Genomic DNA, 15506 nt, shown 5'->3' on the forward strand with positions numbered 1-15506 from the left:
ACCCATCCAAATGCCTCTTAAATGTTGAATTTTATAAGCCTCCACCACTTCCTCTGGCAGCTCATTCCATACATGTACCAGCCTGTGTGTGAGAAAAGTTGCCCGTAGATCTCTTTTATAACTTTGCCCTCTCACCCTAAACCTATACCGTCTAGTTCTGGACCCCCCCCCCGACCCCAGGGAAAAGACTTTGCCTATTTATCCTATCCATGCCCCTCAATTTTGTAAACCTCTAAGGTCACCCCTCAGCTTCCGACACTCCAGGGAAAACAGCTCCAGCCTGTTCAGCTTCTCCCTATAGCTCAAATTCTCCAAGCCTGGCAACATCCTTGTAAATCTTTTCTGAACCCTTTCAAGTTTCATAACATCTTTCCGATAGGAAGACCAGAATTGCATGCAATATTCCAACAGTGACCTAACCAATGTCCTGTACAGCTAAAACATGACCTCCCAAATCCTGTACTCAATACTCTGACCAATAAAAGGAAAGCATACCAAACACCGCCACTATCCTTTCTACCTGCGACTCCACTTTCAAGGAGCTATGAACCTGCACTCCAAGGTCTCTTTGTTCAGCAACACTCCCTAGGACCTTACCATTAAGTGTATAAGCCCAGCTAAGATTTGCTTTCCCAAAATGCATCACCTTGCATTTATCTGAATTAAACTCCATCTGCCACTTCTCAGCCCATTGGCCCATCTGGTCCAGATCCTGTTGTAATCTGAGGCAACCCTCTTCACTGTCCATTACACCTCCAATATTGGTGTCATCTGCAAACTTACTAACTGTACCTCTTATGCTCACATCCAAATCATTTATGTAAATGACAAAAAGGGGAGGACCCAGCACCGATCCTTGTGGCACTCTATTGGTCACAGGCCTCCAGTCTGAAAAACAACCCTCCACCATCACCCTGTCTTCTACCTTTGAGCCAGTTCTGTATTTTGGTAGGGCAAAGCAATACACGGCTTTTATACTTAATAAGGTCCTGGGGAGTGTAGCTGGACAAAGGCCTTAGATTGCAGGTTTACAATTCTTGTAAGTGAAGGTGTGGATAGATAAGATAGTGAAAACAGCATTTGGTATGCTTTCCTTTAATGGTTAGTGCATTAGGTATGGAGTTGGGAGGTCATGTTGCAGCTGTACAGGACATTGGTTAGGCCATTTTAGAATATTATGATCTCCCTCCTATAAGAAGGATGTTGTGAAACTTGAAAGGGTTCAGAAAAGATTTACAAGGACGTTCCCAGGGTTAGAGCCTGAATAGGCAGGGGCAATTTTCCCTAGAGTGTCAGAGAGGGAGGGTGGCCTCAGAGGTTAAAATAATGAGGGACATTGGGTAGGGTAAATAGGCCAGGGTGGGAAAATCCAAAACTGGAGGGTATAGGCTTAAGGTGAGAGCGGAAGATATAAAAAGGGACCTAATGAGCAACCTTTTCACAGATTGGGTGATGCATATATGGAATGAGCTTACCAGAGGAAGTGATGGAGGCTGGTATAATTACAACATTTAAAAGGCATTGGGTTGGATATATGAATAAGAGTTGAGGGATATGGGCCACGTGCTGGCAAACGAGACTAGATTTATATGGGATATCTGGTGGCATGGACAAGTTGGACTGAAGGATCTGGTTCCCTGCTGTATCGCTATAACTATTTGAACGCCTTCATTGGACAGCTTGATGCAGCAATTGAACTGAAGAAACCATTGATGCCTGTCCTCTGAGGAAGAAAGCTGTGGAGTATCACAAAGCTGTAAAATAAAACACACCTGAACTGTTATATTGCTAGCAAGCAAGAAGCACCCCCTCACTGCTGCAGGATAGCACAGCAAAGATAAACATAAATGGAGTTTAATTCTCATGAATGTCACAAAATGGAAAAGTTGACAAACCTTCACATCAACTAGAATTTTGCAATAAATCTTTATTTGTAACACATTTGTGGTAACATCTGCAAACCACTGTTACAATTCAGTTTAGCGGCACTGGTGTGACACATGTTTAAGGCACTTTTACAAGAATGAGAGTGCGTATGTGTCTGTTGAGAATTCAACCAGCTTCTGTAGCAAACCTGACAGGAAGGTAAATGGAGCAACGTCTCCTGTGCGGAAAATAAATGTTGCAGCATTTAGGAAAGTGAGACTTTTTTTACTCTCTCAGCCCAATACTAATGTTTTGTGTATGTAAAACATATCAAACCAAGGTCCCAAACAATTCTGTGAATAAGGGAAGATGGATACAGGATTGTTATATGTACTAGAGCTGGGCATTGAGTTTAAAACTGTGCAGTTTGAGATTTAGCACATTTTCCAGTTTATTTTAATTTTCTTCAATAGGAGGCCAGTGCTCAGAAAAAAAAAAATCATGATTGGCCAGAGCAAATGGTTACATTATATGCATATATATAAAAGTGAGAATCCATTAACAAATTTTTCTTGATTATATATTTCCTTGTTTAAATATATATTTGGTCCTTAAAAGAATCACAGGAAATGAAGTCATTTTACAAATCCAGTATAGCCAACAGATTATCAAAAACTGTTTCCAATACATTTATGAAGCGATACTCATTTAGATAAAAAAATGAATATATATATCTATAGGTTTCCTTTCAGCAGTCTTCTTGGGATGTCATTGCACATTAAAACATTTGCAGAGAAGTCTTGGAAGTGGCCAGGTTGGATTTGTATTGTGTGGTCTATTAGTGAACATGTACATCCAGTTCTGTGCTGCTCTTGACCAAGAATTTCAAACAGATTCTGAACCAAGCAGAATGTTCAACAAATAACTGACTTCAGCAGAAACTGTAGTTTGAGTCTTTAACCATTCAGAGATATGCCACAGAGAAGAGTACTGGTCAGAAGCCTTCCTTGAAAATAAGAGGAATGCCCATGCTAACTACATATTCTGGAGTTGACTCTCTGAATAAGTTCATCATTTGAAAACTTTAATAGGTAACAACTAAAGGAAAATGATATGTTTTCTACTCTACTTTCCCATGAAAATAGACCATTCCATAGATTCCAATAACTAAAGCTAGAAAATAAAGATTGTCACAATTAATTCACAGAAAATAAGTGTTAGGGAAAGCACACTGGTTTGCTAAGCCTCAAATCAGTATGGACAAAGCTAAACTGAAAACAGGTTTCCAGTTAAAAGTTATTGTTTTCTATTACTACTTTAGCCAATTCACATCAGCAGGAAAAGGGAAAATTCTGTTCTCAATGCCACTGAAACCTCTTGGGCAGTGATTGGGTAGCCAGCTCCCCAAAACAGGCCAACTCCAAGCAGCAAGACTTCAAATATGAAAGGAGATATTTCCAATGAGATGGAACTGCTGTTAGTAAACATCAATGCTTTCCTCAGAATTGAATTTTCAGATCATCATTGTGTCATTTGTACAAGACCCACTGATGCTTCTGAACCACTGGATTAACTTTTGCTGTGTGAATCCCAAATGGTTATAAAGGATTGTCAAAACAACATGAGTTTGCCATCTAAAACTAGACATGAGTTCCCAAGGCCTCTTGCCCAACAAAATGCTACAGCCCTAAATCACACGACTAAAAATGTACCCAAAGTAAAATAAGGACAAAACTCTTCTTTTGAAGGAAATGAAAAGATTGCTATATCGGCTTGACTCTAGGCTAGGTCAGGTCATAAGCCGAGAATTATAGAAACTGCAATTAATTTTAGGAAACAGAATTCTACATAAGGATTAGGTCTTAACCCTCCTTCACTTGGTCTGCTGCTGCATGTATGAACCTTGTTCTTCCTGATACACAATAATTGTTCTACACTATTAGCACATTACAAAGTTATTCAGAAAGTTACATAAAGCTGAGCGGGAAAGAAGGGCCAAGTGGCCTGATGTTACCTACAGCAGCATAAAATATACAGTTATGCATTTTTAAAAAAAATCGTAATCACAATAAGCCCAGTGATGGTGTTTATACTGAATGTAGTTTAACATTTTGGCATTTATTCAGCAGCTTTGGAATCGCCTGCTTCACCTCGACCTTCAACATCATCATCCGATATTTCATCCAGTTTTCTGCCTGCAGTACGACGTATACCGAATGGCAACTCCCCACGCCTATGAAGAAACACATTTGAATATATTTTCATGATGAACTTCATGTCAAGCAATTTAAGAACTTGAGAGAAGTACTGATCAGCAACATGCAGTAAGCTTCAACTCAATAGTTAGGCTTCTTTTCTAATTCACAGTTTCTCAACACATTACTTTTAACATGTCCATTAATATTAAATAAGGATTCAATAAATTAAAAAAAAACTCCAACTGGCAATTTAATAAAAGCTGACAGCACAACCCAGAATGAGTAAAATTCACATTTCCTTGCAGTTGTGCAATATTGGAGTCTGTTCAAAAGGATCAATTACTACATTTTATTTGCTTTCCATGGTTCCATATCACTCGATAATCAAACCTAACAAATGTCTATTGATTACTCTTGAAAACCTCAATCAACTTGGCATCAGATTTCAACTAAAATTAAAGAAAACACTCTGTATTTCAGATTTCCAGCATCTAAAGGGAAAACGCTGTAGGAATTCACCATATCTGGCAACATTTGTGGAGAAAGATACTGTTAGCCAAGAGCTTGCTATGACTTTAGAAATGAAAAGGGTTAAAAACACTTGGAAGGTGCATTCAGAACTTTGGGGATGCAGGAGTACAGAGATAAAAAGGAAATATAAACAGATACTGGAATGGACCTGCAAACTCAAATAGATGCTTTAAGCAAAGCATGAATTTGACAAGATTCTCAGAGATTGTGCACTTGCAATAAAAATGCAAACTTAATTTCTTCCACTATGAAATTTGCAGCAGTCCCTCAAACTGGCTTAATTTTCCTGCTGACCAAAGCAAACTAGAAACAAACCCTTTCAGGAAATAGCCTTACTTGTTGCCTGGCAGACTGAAAACAAACTTCCCAATGACTAGAAAACCAAAAACGGAACTATGTTTTTTGATTTCAAGTTTTCAAAAGAACAGTCAGAGTCCTACAAAACAGTCAGGCCTTTCAGTCCAAACTGGTGCGTACTGACCAAAAGGTCGATCCATGCTAACCCCATTTCCCTGTACCTGGTCCATAAGTGTCTAAACTGTTCCTATCCTTGGATATGACTGAAGCTAAACAATTTTAATTTTGTGATCTTAGTTTCCTTTTCAGTTCAAATTTTCTTGAAATAAATTCCCTAACACTTGTTTCATTAACTTTGAAATTTTACCAATTTACAATCACCTTACTCCTTTCCAATTCCCTTTGAATCATTCATTTTTGCCCCAGTGTATCTTGACTGAAAGCATCTCTTTAGTCTTGTCAGAGTAATTTTGTTTTATTTCTGCCACTTCAGAACTGAATGTTGTTTCACTGCCAAGGCAGAATGTGAACACATATTCCTGCCGCTCTTCCAAGGCATTACGTGAAAGAGGACAATGAATGTGGCTAGAAACAAATGAAAGTTGGACAGATCCAGTTAATTTAAATACATTAATAACTTTCTTCAAGGCAAAAGGTGTAGCCAAGTCTACCTGTATTGGTCCCAGTTATTCCTGTCCCTTTGTGGGACATTGAACATTCCCTATTCCAAACTTACTTGGATCCCTCCAAACAATCTTTTCTCCAGTATATCCGTGACATCATTGGTGCTGCTTCCCCTCATTTGGAACTGGAAAAATTTGTCAATTTAGTTTCCAGCCTCCATCCTGCACTCACTTTCACCTGGTCCATCTCAGACTCCTCTCTTCCCTTCAACATTCATTTCTATTTCTGGGGATCGACTGGCCACCGACGTACACTACAAGCCCACCAACACTCCATTACCTCGACTATACATCTGCACACTCCGCTCCTCCAAGGAATCCATACCATTCTTCCAGTCTCAGTCTCCACTACATCTGTTCCGATGATACCACCTTCCGCATGGGGCCCTCAGAAAATGTCCACTTTTTTCCTCAACTGAGGATTACTCACTTCTGTGGTCGACAAGACATTTAACCACGTCTGACCTATCTCCTGCACTTCAGCCCTCATCCCTCACCTTTCCTCCCACAATGACAGGGTCCCTCTGTCCTTACAAGCCTCCTAATTTGAAAGATTGAGATGACGAATGGCAGTGTACAATGGGATGCCACGACCAGACACACATTTCTCTTCCCTCCCTTGTCAGCATTCTGCAAGGACTGTTCCCTCTAACATACTGGTACACCACTGCTCCAATCCGAACATCTCACACTCCCAGGCACCTTATTATGCAACCACAGAAGGTGCAATCCTTGGCCATTTACCTCCTCCTTCCTCCACATCCAAGGTCCCAGACATAGCTTCCTGCTGAAATACATATTTAACTATATTTCACTCAATCTAGACTATTGTATTTGCTATTCACAATGTGTTTTTCTGCTACATACCAGAGACAAAACACAAGCTGGGTCACCACTTTGCAGAACACCTATGCTCTATCCACAAAAAGTTGACTGCCACTTCAACATACACACTGCATGCACTGGCCAACATTTCTGTTGCAGGCTGCTGCAGCATTCCAGTGTGCCACAAACTAAGTTTGAAGATGATCTCATTTTCTGCTTAGGACCTGCAACCTCTAGGAATCAGCATCAGCTTCAATAACCTTAGGGCCCAATTCCATCTTTTTTTAAAAAACCCATCCACAAATGGTTGTGTTACAGCATTGGTTCTTTTATGTACACAGTCACCATCTCCACATACTCATGTTCATTATCACATTATATGGGTTGAATTCAATATTACTATCCAATTTTCTCACTGAGCTCTTATTCAGCTTTTCTTGTGTCCTAGCCTGCTATCCATTATTTCCTCGTTTACCTACCCCTTTCATATTGCTTGGTCTGGGCTCTGTCTCCACCTATCCAATCCCCTTCTCTCAAATCACCCTTCCCCTACTTTAGCTTCTTGCTATTATCAGTTCCAAAGAGTCACCAAGAATTTTGAAATGTTAAGTTTGCTTTCTTCCCACAGATGCTACCAGACATATAGCGTTTCTCCAGCAATTTTTATTTTAACTTTGTTAATATTCTCAAAAACAGGATTTTCTCAGTGTAAGCACTATCAACCTCTTCTTACCTGAGCTTGCTCTTGAGTGTGCTGACTTCACGGGTCATTGCATCTGCCGTTTCAGTGGTATCTTCCAGTTCTCGCTGCAGTTTTCGGCGGGAAGCATTTGCACGCTGGGCTTCCTCTTCTGCCTCCTCCAGCTGTCGTTTCAATTGCTTCAAACGAGAGTTTGCTTTTTCGACCTGTAATGAACATGTACAAACTAGGATCACAGGGCTGTAACTTCCATTACTCCAGTTTGCCAATCACCATTTACCATGAATTGGTTTTCTTTAGAAAGATGGCTAAAGTATAACCTAGCACTGGGTTCACATTTAACTACACAGATACAAGTCATGGCTGAAGTGCTAGAATTTCCTGCAGTTTAAGTTCTGGACTCCTCAAAACAACATTATAGTTTAATTATGACCAGCTCTGACACATTCTAATAATTTGGCTATTTAACTCAGCATTCCACTGGAAGGATCGGACAGATTTTAGACAGCAGAATTTTTTCCCCAGTGAGACAGAGTCATACCCATGCAAAGAAGATCACTTAATCCATACCAAAAGCTAGTGGGTCAACTTGGTGTAGCCTAGGCTGAAACAAACCTCAAATCCAAAAGTGGCCGAGATGATAAATCCATAGGTGACAAGTTATGATCACAGTAATTCTAAGGAATTGTAACTTCTGGCAAAAAGTTTTTTGTTGTTTCAGAGCCAGCGGGTGATGTCAGGACTCAAGACTAATGGGAGGGATTGAACAGAATTCATTTAGTTTTTCCCAGAGTGGGAGGAAATTCAGAACTGTCTTTTGAATGTTCTATCCAGCAGCCAGTTTAAAAGTATTACGTTCAGAGGGTTAACATTAGAGAAGTTTCAGAATGAGTTTCATGAAATAAAAAAAAAGCTGACTATAATAATGGAGAAATAAATGCTTCAATTTCTTGATTTAACAACTTTTTGACTAGTTGTCTATGTTGTAAAGTGGATTGGAAAGTGCACAGCTTAGCTAAAAAATTCATAAATTACATGGATAGTTATTACAGCAAGAGGTAACTGACTTATCAGAAGACTTTCACAACATGCAACTCCAAAAGGCAAATATGAATATACAGAATAGGTGTATTAGTATACCACTAAGCCCTACATCTGTTCTAATTTTACGTGTTCATATTTGCTTTGCTGTTTGATGAATCACACTACCTTGAAAAAAAGAGTCAAGGCATACTTAAGGGGCATTCATCTCGAGGGAAACTTGAGGTCCAAACAGATGGCAGTCAAGAAAAGCATATGGTTTCGAAAGAGTTTGGGAAGGGGGAAATAAAACAAGTGAAACTTGTGCAGCTTGTATTTCAAAAGCACACACCTCACTAGAGGTTATCAAAACTTGTGACTGACCTGGTCTTTGTATTGATCAGAATTGCGTCTTTCATCCTCCATCTGCAGCATCACCTCCTTCAGTCTCTTTTCAGAGCGACGCACTAATTTACTGGCAGCTTGTTTTTCCCTAGTTTGACAAAGTCAATAAAGTTAGTTTGTACATTTTTCTCAAGGCACTAACATGAACTGGTCAATTGATGTGTGCTGATAACCACTTAGGTGAAGGCAATGGGCTAAGTATGAAATCTAGTCAAGTTTAAAGGCTATTTGACTGTTTAGAATATTACAAATGAGTTCAATCCTCTCCAAGTACTCTTACCGCCAGCAAATCCTTCCAGAGATGTTAAATAGCAATCACTGCTGATTAATATTCCCTCTTACCAAACTCAGAGGTTATGGCCTAAACATGTCCCAATAGAAATCAGTTAATTGACCACAGATCAAAGATCAAACCTGGAATCTTCCTCAAATGATAGATCACCACAACGAGTATGCTATTTACCAACATCTTAGTATCATTGCCTGTTACTGGTTAAAAGATATTTACAAGAATACTGATGAGATTTAAAACTCAACTTTAAAATGAGTACAGTAAACATTATGAACAAGTCCATTTACTGAACAGAAAATATCCAATGATTAGCTAATTCGGTAGCAGCTGGCTTATTATTTGCACCATCCCATTCATACCTTCAAAAGTCAAAGTTGAAAGTGCCACCCACAAACAGCCGTGCTTCCTGCACAACTCAAAACTCACTGCCAAAATATTTAGTCAGTACTGTTTTTTTTTAATTCATTTTCTGGCTGGTCAGCATTTATTGCCCGTCCCTCGTTGTGCTCGAGATAGTGGTGAGCTGCCTTCTTGAACCACTTGCTGTGGGTTGACCCACAATTAGGGAGAGAATTCCAGGATTTTAACCCAGTGACAGTGAAGGAATGGTGACATATTTCCAAATTTTCTTTGAATATTGAAGTATGGGGCGGCACGGTAGCACAGTGGTTAGCACTGCTGCCTCACTGCGCCAGAGACCCAGGTTCAATTCCCACCTCAGGCGACTGACTGTGTGGAGTTTGCATGTTCTCCCCGTGTCTGCGTGAGTTTCCTCTGGGTGCTCCGGTTTCCTCCCACAGTCCAAAGACGTGCGGGTCAGGTGAATTGGCCATGCTAAATTGCCCGTAGTGTTAGGTAAGGGGCAAATGTAGGGGTATGGGTGGGTTTCGCTTCGGCGGGTCGATATGGACTTGTTGGGCCGAAGGGCCTGTTTCCACACTGTAAGTAATCTAATCTATGGGCTGAAATAGTGCTTTAACAATGCAGTGGTCCTTTCTCTATATTCTTGTGGGAGGAGATGTGGGCATCGCTCGAATTTGTTGCCCATCCCTAGACTCAAACAGTGACATCCAAATCCAATCCAAAGTCATGGTTGGGACTTTAAGCAAATTCCAGGGAATCACTAATGTTCTGATAGGTAAGCCCCCATTCTAACAGACAGGTCCTCACTTCGAGGTCCCTCGACTTCTTTCACTCTTGAAGGCCTCCCTGGATGGTATAGTCCTAGAAGCAGTCATGTAGTAACTAATGGGCGAGTACAGGCAGCAAGGGAGTGGGTAGCCACCAGGGAGTTGAGGACCACCAAGCAAGTGTTATAGGAGAATTCATAGTGGATTTTATTTTTTACCAAGCAAAAATATTTCAATACTGACAAATGTTAGTTCCTCTTGCAACAATAATAGAGGATTCTACAATTAGGGAAACAGATAGAGATTTCTGTGGCTGCAGATATGAATCAGGTCAGCATATTACCTCCTGATGTCAGGGTCAAGAATGTCATCAAATAGCTGCAAAGTATAAAGGGTGGAGGGCAAACAGACAGAGACTGTGTCAATACCAGCAAGACTAGGAAAAAACAACAATGAAATCCTGTAGAGAAATTTTAAACAAGGAAGGAGATCAAAAAAAGACACCAAGTTCCAGATTATTTCCAGTAACCACAAACTAATGAATGCAGAAACAGGATGATTTAGTTGATGAATGCATGACTGGACAGATGGTGCAGCGAAGGGAGATTCTGGGGGCAGTGGGACCAGTTGTAAGAGAGGTGGAACTTGTACACATAGCTTAACAGAACAGGATCAATTGGCCTAATGGAGAGGTATGCTCGAGTTACGATTAAGGGTTTAAAATAGACCCTGAACCATAATGCATTATTAGGAAATGTGAAGCTGGATGCAAAAGGAATTGAACCAGAAAGACCACAGTAGAAACAGCAAGCTATTAATTAGGGTCAGATTAAGAGGGAATGCAGTAACGTTATGAACCCCAACCAGCCCTGCTCTATTGAGAGCTAGTTAAAAAAAAAACGACATTGTCTCATTCTGTGCTGTAACCTTTAAGAGTTTTTAACATTTCTAAAATGTCTTTTAAAAAGAAGTGGTGCACAGTGTGTCTTGATCAAAGCACTATTACAACAAAGGGGAACTTTGGTCTTATCTAGTTCGATACTTACGCATAGAAATATTTCCTAATTCAAACTTTAAATTTTGAACTGCAGCATATATATTTCTCAAATTCACTTTCAGGAGGCTAAGAAAGAGCACAGTGAATCACAACAGGAAACATTTGTTATAAATGTTTAGTTTTCAATCACTTCAAAAATAGTTTCTACCCTACCTCCTCAAAAATATTTGCTCCTAGCTTATTTCACCTATATATCATTTCAGAACTTTTCGTACCGTGTTTCTGAATCGAGCTGCTCCTCCAGCTGAGCAATTTTAGCCTCCAATGCTGTGATATTTGCCTTGTATTTAGATCTAACAGCGTTCTCCATCTCTTGCAACTTGGCTTTCAGCTCCTTATTCTGACGTTCTAATTGCTGTCGAGCATTTTCAGCCTTCTGGACATTGCTGCGTTCAGCTGAAAGATCTGCATTTATCTGGTCAACCTGTGCAACAGAATTAAATGCAAAATATTAACATTTAAACAGATTTAGTTCTTTTAATCAGCATGAGTGTGAGGAGTGAAACCTTTTGACCAAAATACCCTAATCCACAGCATAGTTTCCAGTTCTTACAAACTGCCTTCCCTGCTAAGTTCTTCCCAAAAGTAGAGTGTATGGGATTACAGACATACTGTAGTATTAAATCAGCCCAAAATATTAGGCTCAGTAAATCATGCACATGTTCTCTATCAGAATCTTCAGAAGAATTGTTTCAAGTCACACAAGCAATTTTAGTGTGCAGACTGAATCAAAAAGACACTTCACATTATCTGCCCAGTCGATGGACTGCATGTAACACATACCTCCATTGTATTTTTACTACCAAAATTTTTCAAGTTACAACTAAACTGAAATTTAGGCAATTAATACAGACCGGATCGCAACTTATAAATTGTAACTGTAATGCAATTTTATGGAACTCAATGCCACTTTGGCACATGCATAGGATGTGTTATTTAACGAAGAGGAGACAGTTTAGGGGCTTTATTTTGAAGTGTGCTCCTGCTACTTGATTGGAAAGGTAGCAGGAGAAGTTCCACATGCACATTTGGGCCATACGGCAGCCATAGGCTCACGTATAACTGTTCCTGAAACTTCCTGATTTGGGAACTATCAAAGACAATGTAGCCTCCCAATGCTTTGGAACCTGGGATGTAATCATTTCCCATGGGAATTTCAATTTTAAAATTCATTGCTCACATCTATGTTTGTTGCTAGTAATATCACTAATAGCATTATAATGAAAATTCCATTGCAGCATTTCAGTATAGCAAACAAAAAAAAGATGTTGGCAATTTATTCTAATTCCCCATCTGTGAGCAGATCATGATGAAATCATAACCAGGTTATAGCCCAACAGGTTTATTTGGAAGCACTAGCTTTCAGAGCCCTGCTCCTTTAACAGGTGTTTGTGGGGAATAAGACTGTAAGACACAGAATTTATAGCAAACATTTACAGTGTGATGTAACTGAAACGATATATTGAAAAAGACCCTGATTGTTAACACACTCACCTTTTAGAATGACCATGTTGATTTCAGTTCTTTCATATGTAAATCACAAAACCTTTTTTAGAAGTTACATTCTCAAGTGAACTTTAACAATTGGTGTCATATCAGACCAGATAATATACTGAAGGTGTGAGCTTCCCTGTGTGAGGCTGTCTGTGCCACAATGGTTAGACTGTTTCAAATCTAAAAAAACTGAATCTTACATGGATTCATGAGTTTTTGAGCAAAGTAAAATGTAATTCTGCAAGTACAAATTCACCCCACAAACTTATATGTATATGTGTGCAGTTGAGTGTCTGTGAGACGGTGTGTGTAAGAGTATGATTAGATTAGATTCCCTACAGTGTGGAAACAGGCCCAACAGGTCCACACCGATCCTCCGAAGAGTAACCCATCCAAACCCCTTTTCCCTCTGACTAATGCACCCAAATGACAATTTTTAAGCATGGCCAATTCTCCTAACCTGCACATCTTTGGACTGTGGGAGGAAACCGGAGCACCCGGAGGAAACCCACACAGACAGGGGGAGAATGTGCGAACTCCACACAGACAGATAGTCACCAGAGATTGGAATCTAACTCAGGATCCTGATGCTGTGAGGCAACGCTAATCATCGAGTACTGTGATGTTTTAATGAGAGGGGGTCTGCGTGAGTGCACAACAATCAATAGACAGGAGTGTTCCCTTCCAAGTGGAGGGTACTTCAGTGGTATGGGACATTTGACCCCGGACCTTCGGGTGACCGTCCTCCAAGACGGACTTCGGGACAGGCAACAACGAAAAGTGGCCAAGCAGAGGCTGATCACCAAGTTTGGTACCCATGGGGATGGCCTCAATCGGGACCTTGGGTTCACGTCATTACAAGTGATCCCATTGCACTCTTCCCAACACACACACGCTCATAACTGTTCCCCCCTCCCCCCCCCTACACATATACACAAAAGTTTGTGGGGTGAATTTGTACTTGCAGAATTGCATTTTGCTTTGCTCAAGAACTGCATGAATCCATGCAAGATTCTGTAAATCAGCTTTTTAGATTAGAATCAGTCTGACCATTGTGGCACAGAGCCTCACACAGGGAGCTAACATCTTCAATATATTATCTGGGCTGACACGACATCAATTATTAAAGTTCACTTGAGAATATAACTAAGGTTTTGCGATTTACAAATGAAAAAATTGAAACCAACATGGTCATTCTAAAAGGTGAGACACTTAACCAACAATCCAGATCCTTTTCAATATATCGTTTCAGTTACATTATACTGTAAACTTTTGCTATAAATTTGGTGTCTTAAAATCTTATTCTCCACAACCACCCGATGAGGAAGCAGCGCTCTGAAAGCTAGTACTTTGAGATAAACCTATTGGACTATAACCTGGTGTTATGTGATTTCTAACTTTGTACACCCCAGTCCAATACAGACATCTCCAAATCATGAAACTTTGTCAGCATTGACTCCTTAGGCTAGATCATTTTTCTGCAGAGTTTCTATACAGTTCAGGTAGATTAACTGGTACATCCAGAGGTTAATAAGGATTTTATTAATTCCACCTTAGTGATTCTAATTTTAAAACATATTTTAAACTTGATCCTTACATATTCATAACTTACTGAATCAGAAGCATGCGTTACAAAGGAAACATTTACAAAATAATGGGTGGACCATATACAAGACCTGCACACCTTAAAAATGGATAAACTTTACTGGTTTGTGTCAAAGCCACCCATCCAACTTTAGGATACTACCAAAGCAGCTCAAAGACACTGCAGAACCATCCTTCCCATAACATTACAGCACAGCACAAATAAACGCTGCCTTTTTTAAAAAACCTGTAGACATTTTGTCTACAAAAATTGTCTAACATTTTTTGACCCATCCGTTAAGCCAATAAAATTATTTGGTGAGCATATGGGACTATTATATGTAATCTTTACTATCCATAGGACATGAATTACATGAAATGACATAGCAAATTACAGTAAGAACAAAGTGAAAGTTGATGGAACACATACCTGGAGATTGGCTTTTCTGAGACGATCATTGGCCATTTCAGCATTGGTCTGTTCCTCCTCTACTTCTTCCTCCAGCTGAGCAATCCGGGCGTCAAGCCGTCTCTTTTCCTCTAAAGCCAAAGACCTACACAAAAAAAAATGTCAAAAATAACTCTTCAATTGTAAATGTTTCTGCACCTTAAACAGAACACCTGCAACAAAAGCCAATTAAATGAACCTATTCTAAATGGACTCTCTCAGGCATGCACTTAAAACAGTCAGCAGTCCTGTCACTTTACCCAGGAGTCAACCTTCTATGCCCAGCCTGAGACTTGCTCCTTGAGCACCAACCCTATTGCTGCCTATTATACAAATATATGGATGCACACAGTCAAAACCCTGAAGTCCAACTAGGCAAATCCAAAGGTTAGAAAGTAGTCTTACTTTTAAATACCCTTATCCTCACTAACTTCACAAAAGTACTAAAAGGGGAAAGGGCATAAGGCTAATGCCATTGGAATAGTAAACCAAAGGCCAAACCAAAAAGCTGGGGACAGATCCAAATCCCACCACAGCAACAGGTCGTATCTAAAACCAATTAATATATCTGGAAATTGCCTGTATAATGGTGAGGATGCCCTTTACCATACTAACTATTTCCACAAAACTGGAAATATTAATTTTTCCACATCGTTCAAAACTTAAGTCCTCCAATAAAATTTAAATTGGAAGTGTTTTCATAACAGATGCACTGAGTTAAACACCTGATTAAGTTTGCCCAAGCTACAAATGATTTCATAAAAACTGCGATTGGATAGGAAGGAAATACTTGAATTCACTTATGGGATAGGAGAGTCGTTGATTGGTCAACATTTATTGCCCATCCTAGTAAGACACAAGATGACCAAACAACTCGTGAACTGCATGATCAGTGTAATCAAGAGAACATTTAATATTAAGACCCAAGTTATAGCACCGCCAATGTCACAACTGACTCCAACCTAAAGATATTTAG

At 39.7% G+C, this 15506-nt stretch overlaps 1 protein-coding gene across 3 annotated transcripts in view; it reads right to left on the reverse strand.

The window, feature by feature from the left end:
• Nucleotides 1–1912: 1912 nt before the first annotated feature.
• LOC132831254 (myosin-9-like) overlaps nt 1913–15506 on the reverse strand; it is a 176235-nt gene continuing 162641 nt past the window's right edge. For all 3 annotated transcript variants that reach the window (XM_060849272.1, XM_060849274.1, XM_060849273.1), the window contains 5 exons: nt 14513–14636; nt 11220–11428; nt 8505–8613; nt 7134–7306; nt 1913–4099 (listed from right to left, as the gene is read on the reverse strand). In XM_060849272.1, the coding sequence (XP_060705255.1) occupies nt 3985–4099; nt 7134–7306; nt 8505–8613; nt 11220–11428; nt 14513–14636 (730 nt within the window). In that variant the 3' untranslated portion in view covers nt 1913–3984. The remainder of the gene's footprint in view (nt 4100–7133; nt 7307–8504; nt 8614–11219; nt 11429–14512; nt 14637–15506) is intronic.

This window comes from Hemiscyllium ocellatum, chromosome 33, assembly GCF_020745735.1.
Source record: "Hemiscyllium ocellatum isolate sHemOce1 chromosome 33, sHemOce1.pat.X.cur, whole genome shotgun sequence".
NCBI classification, from domain to species: domain Eukaryota; kingdom Metazoa; phylum Chordata; class Chondrichthyes; order Orectolobiformes; family Hemiscylliidae; genus Hemiscyllium; species Hemiscyllium ocellatum.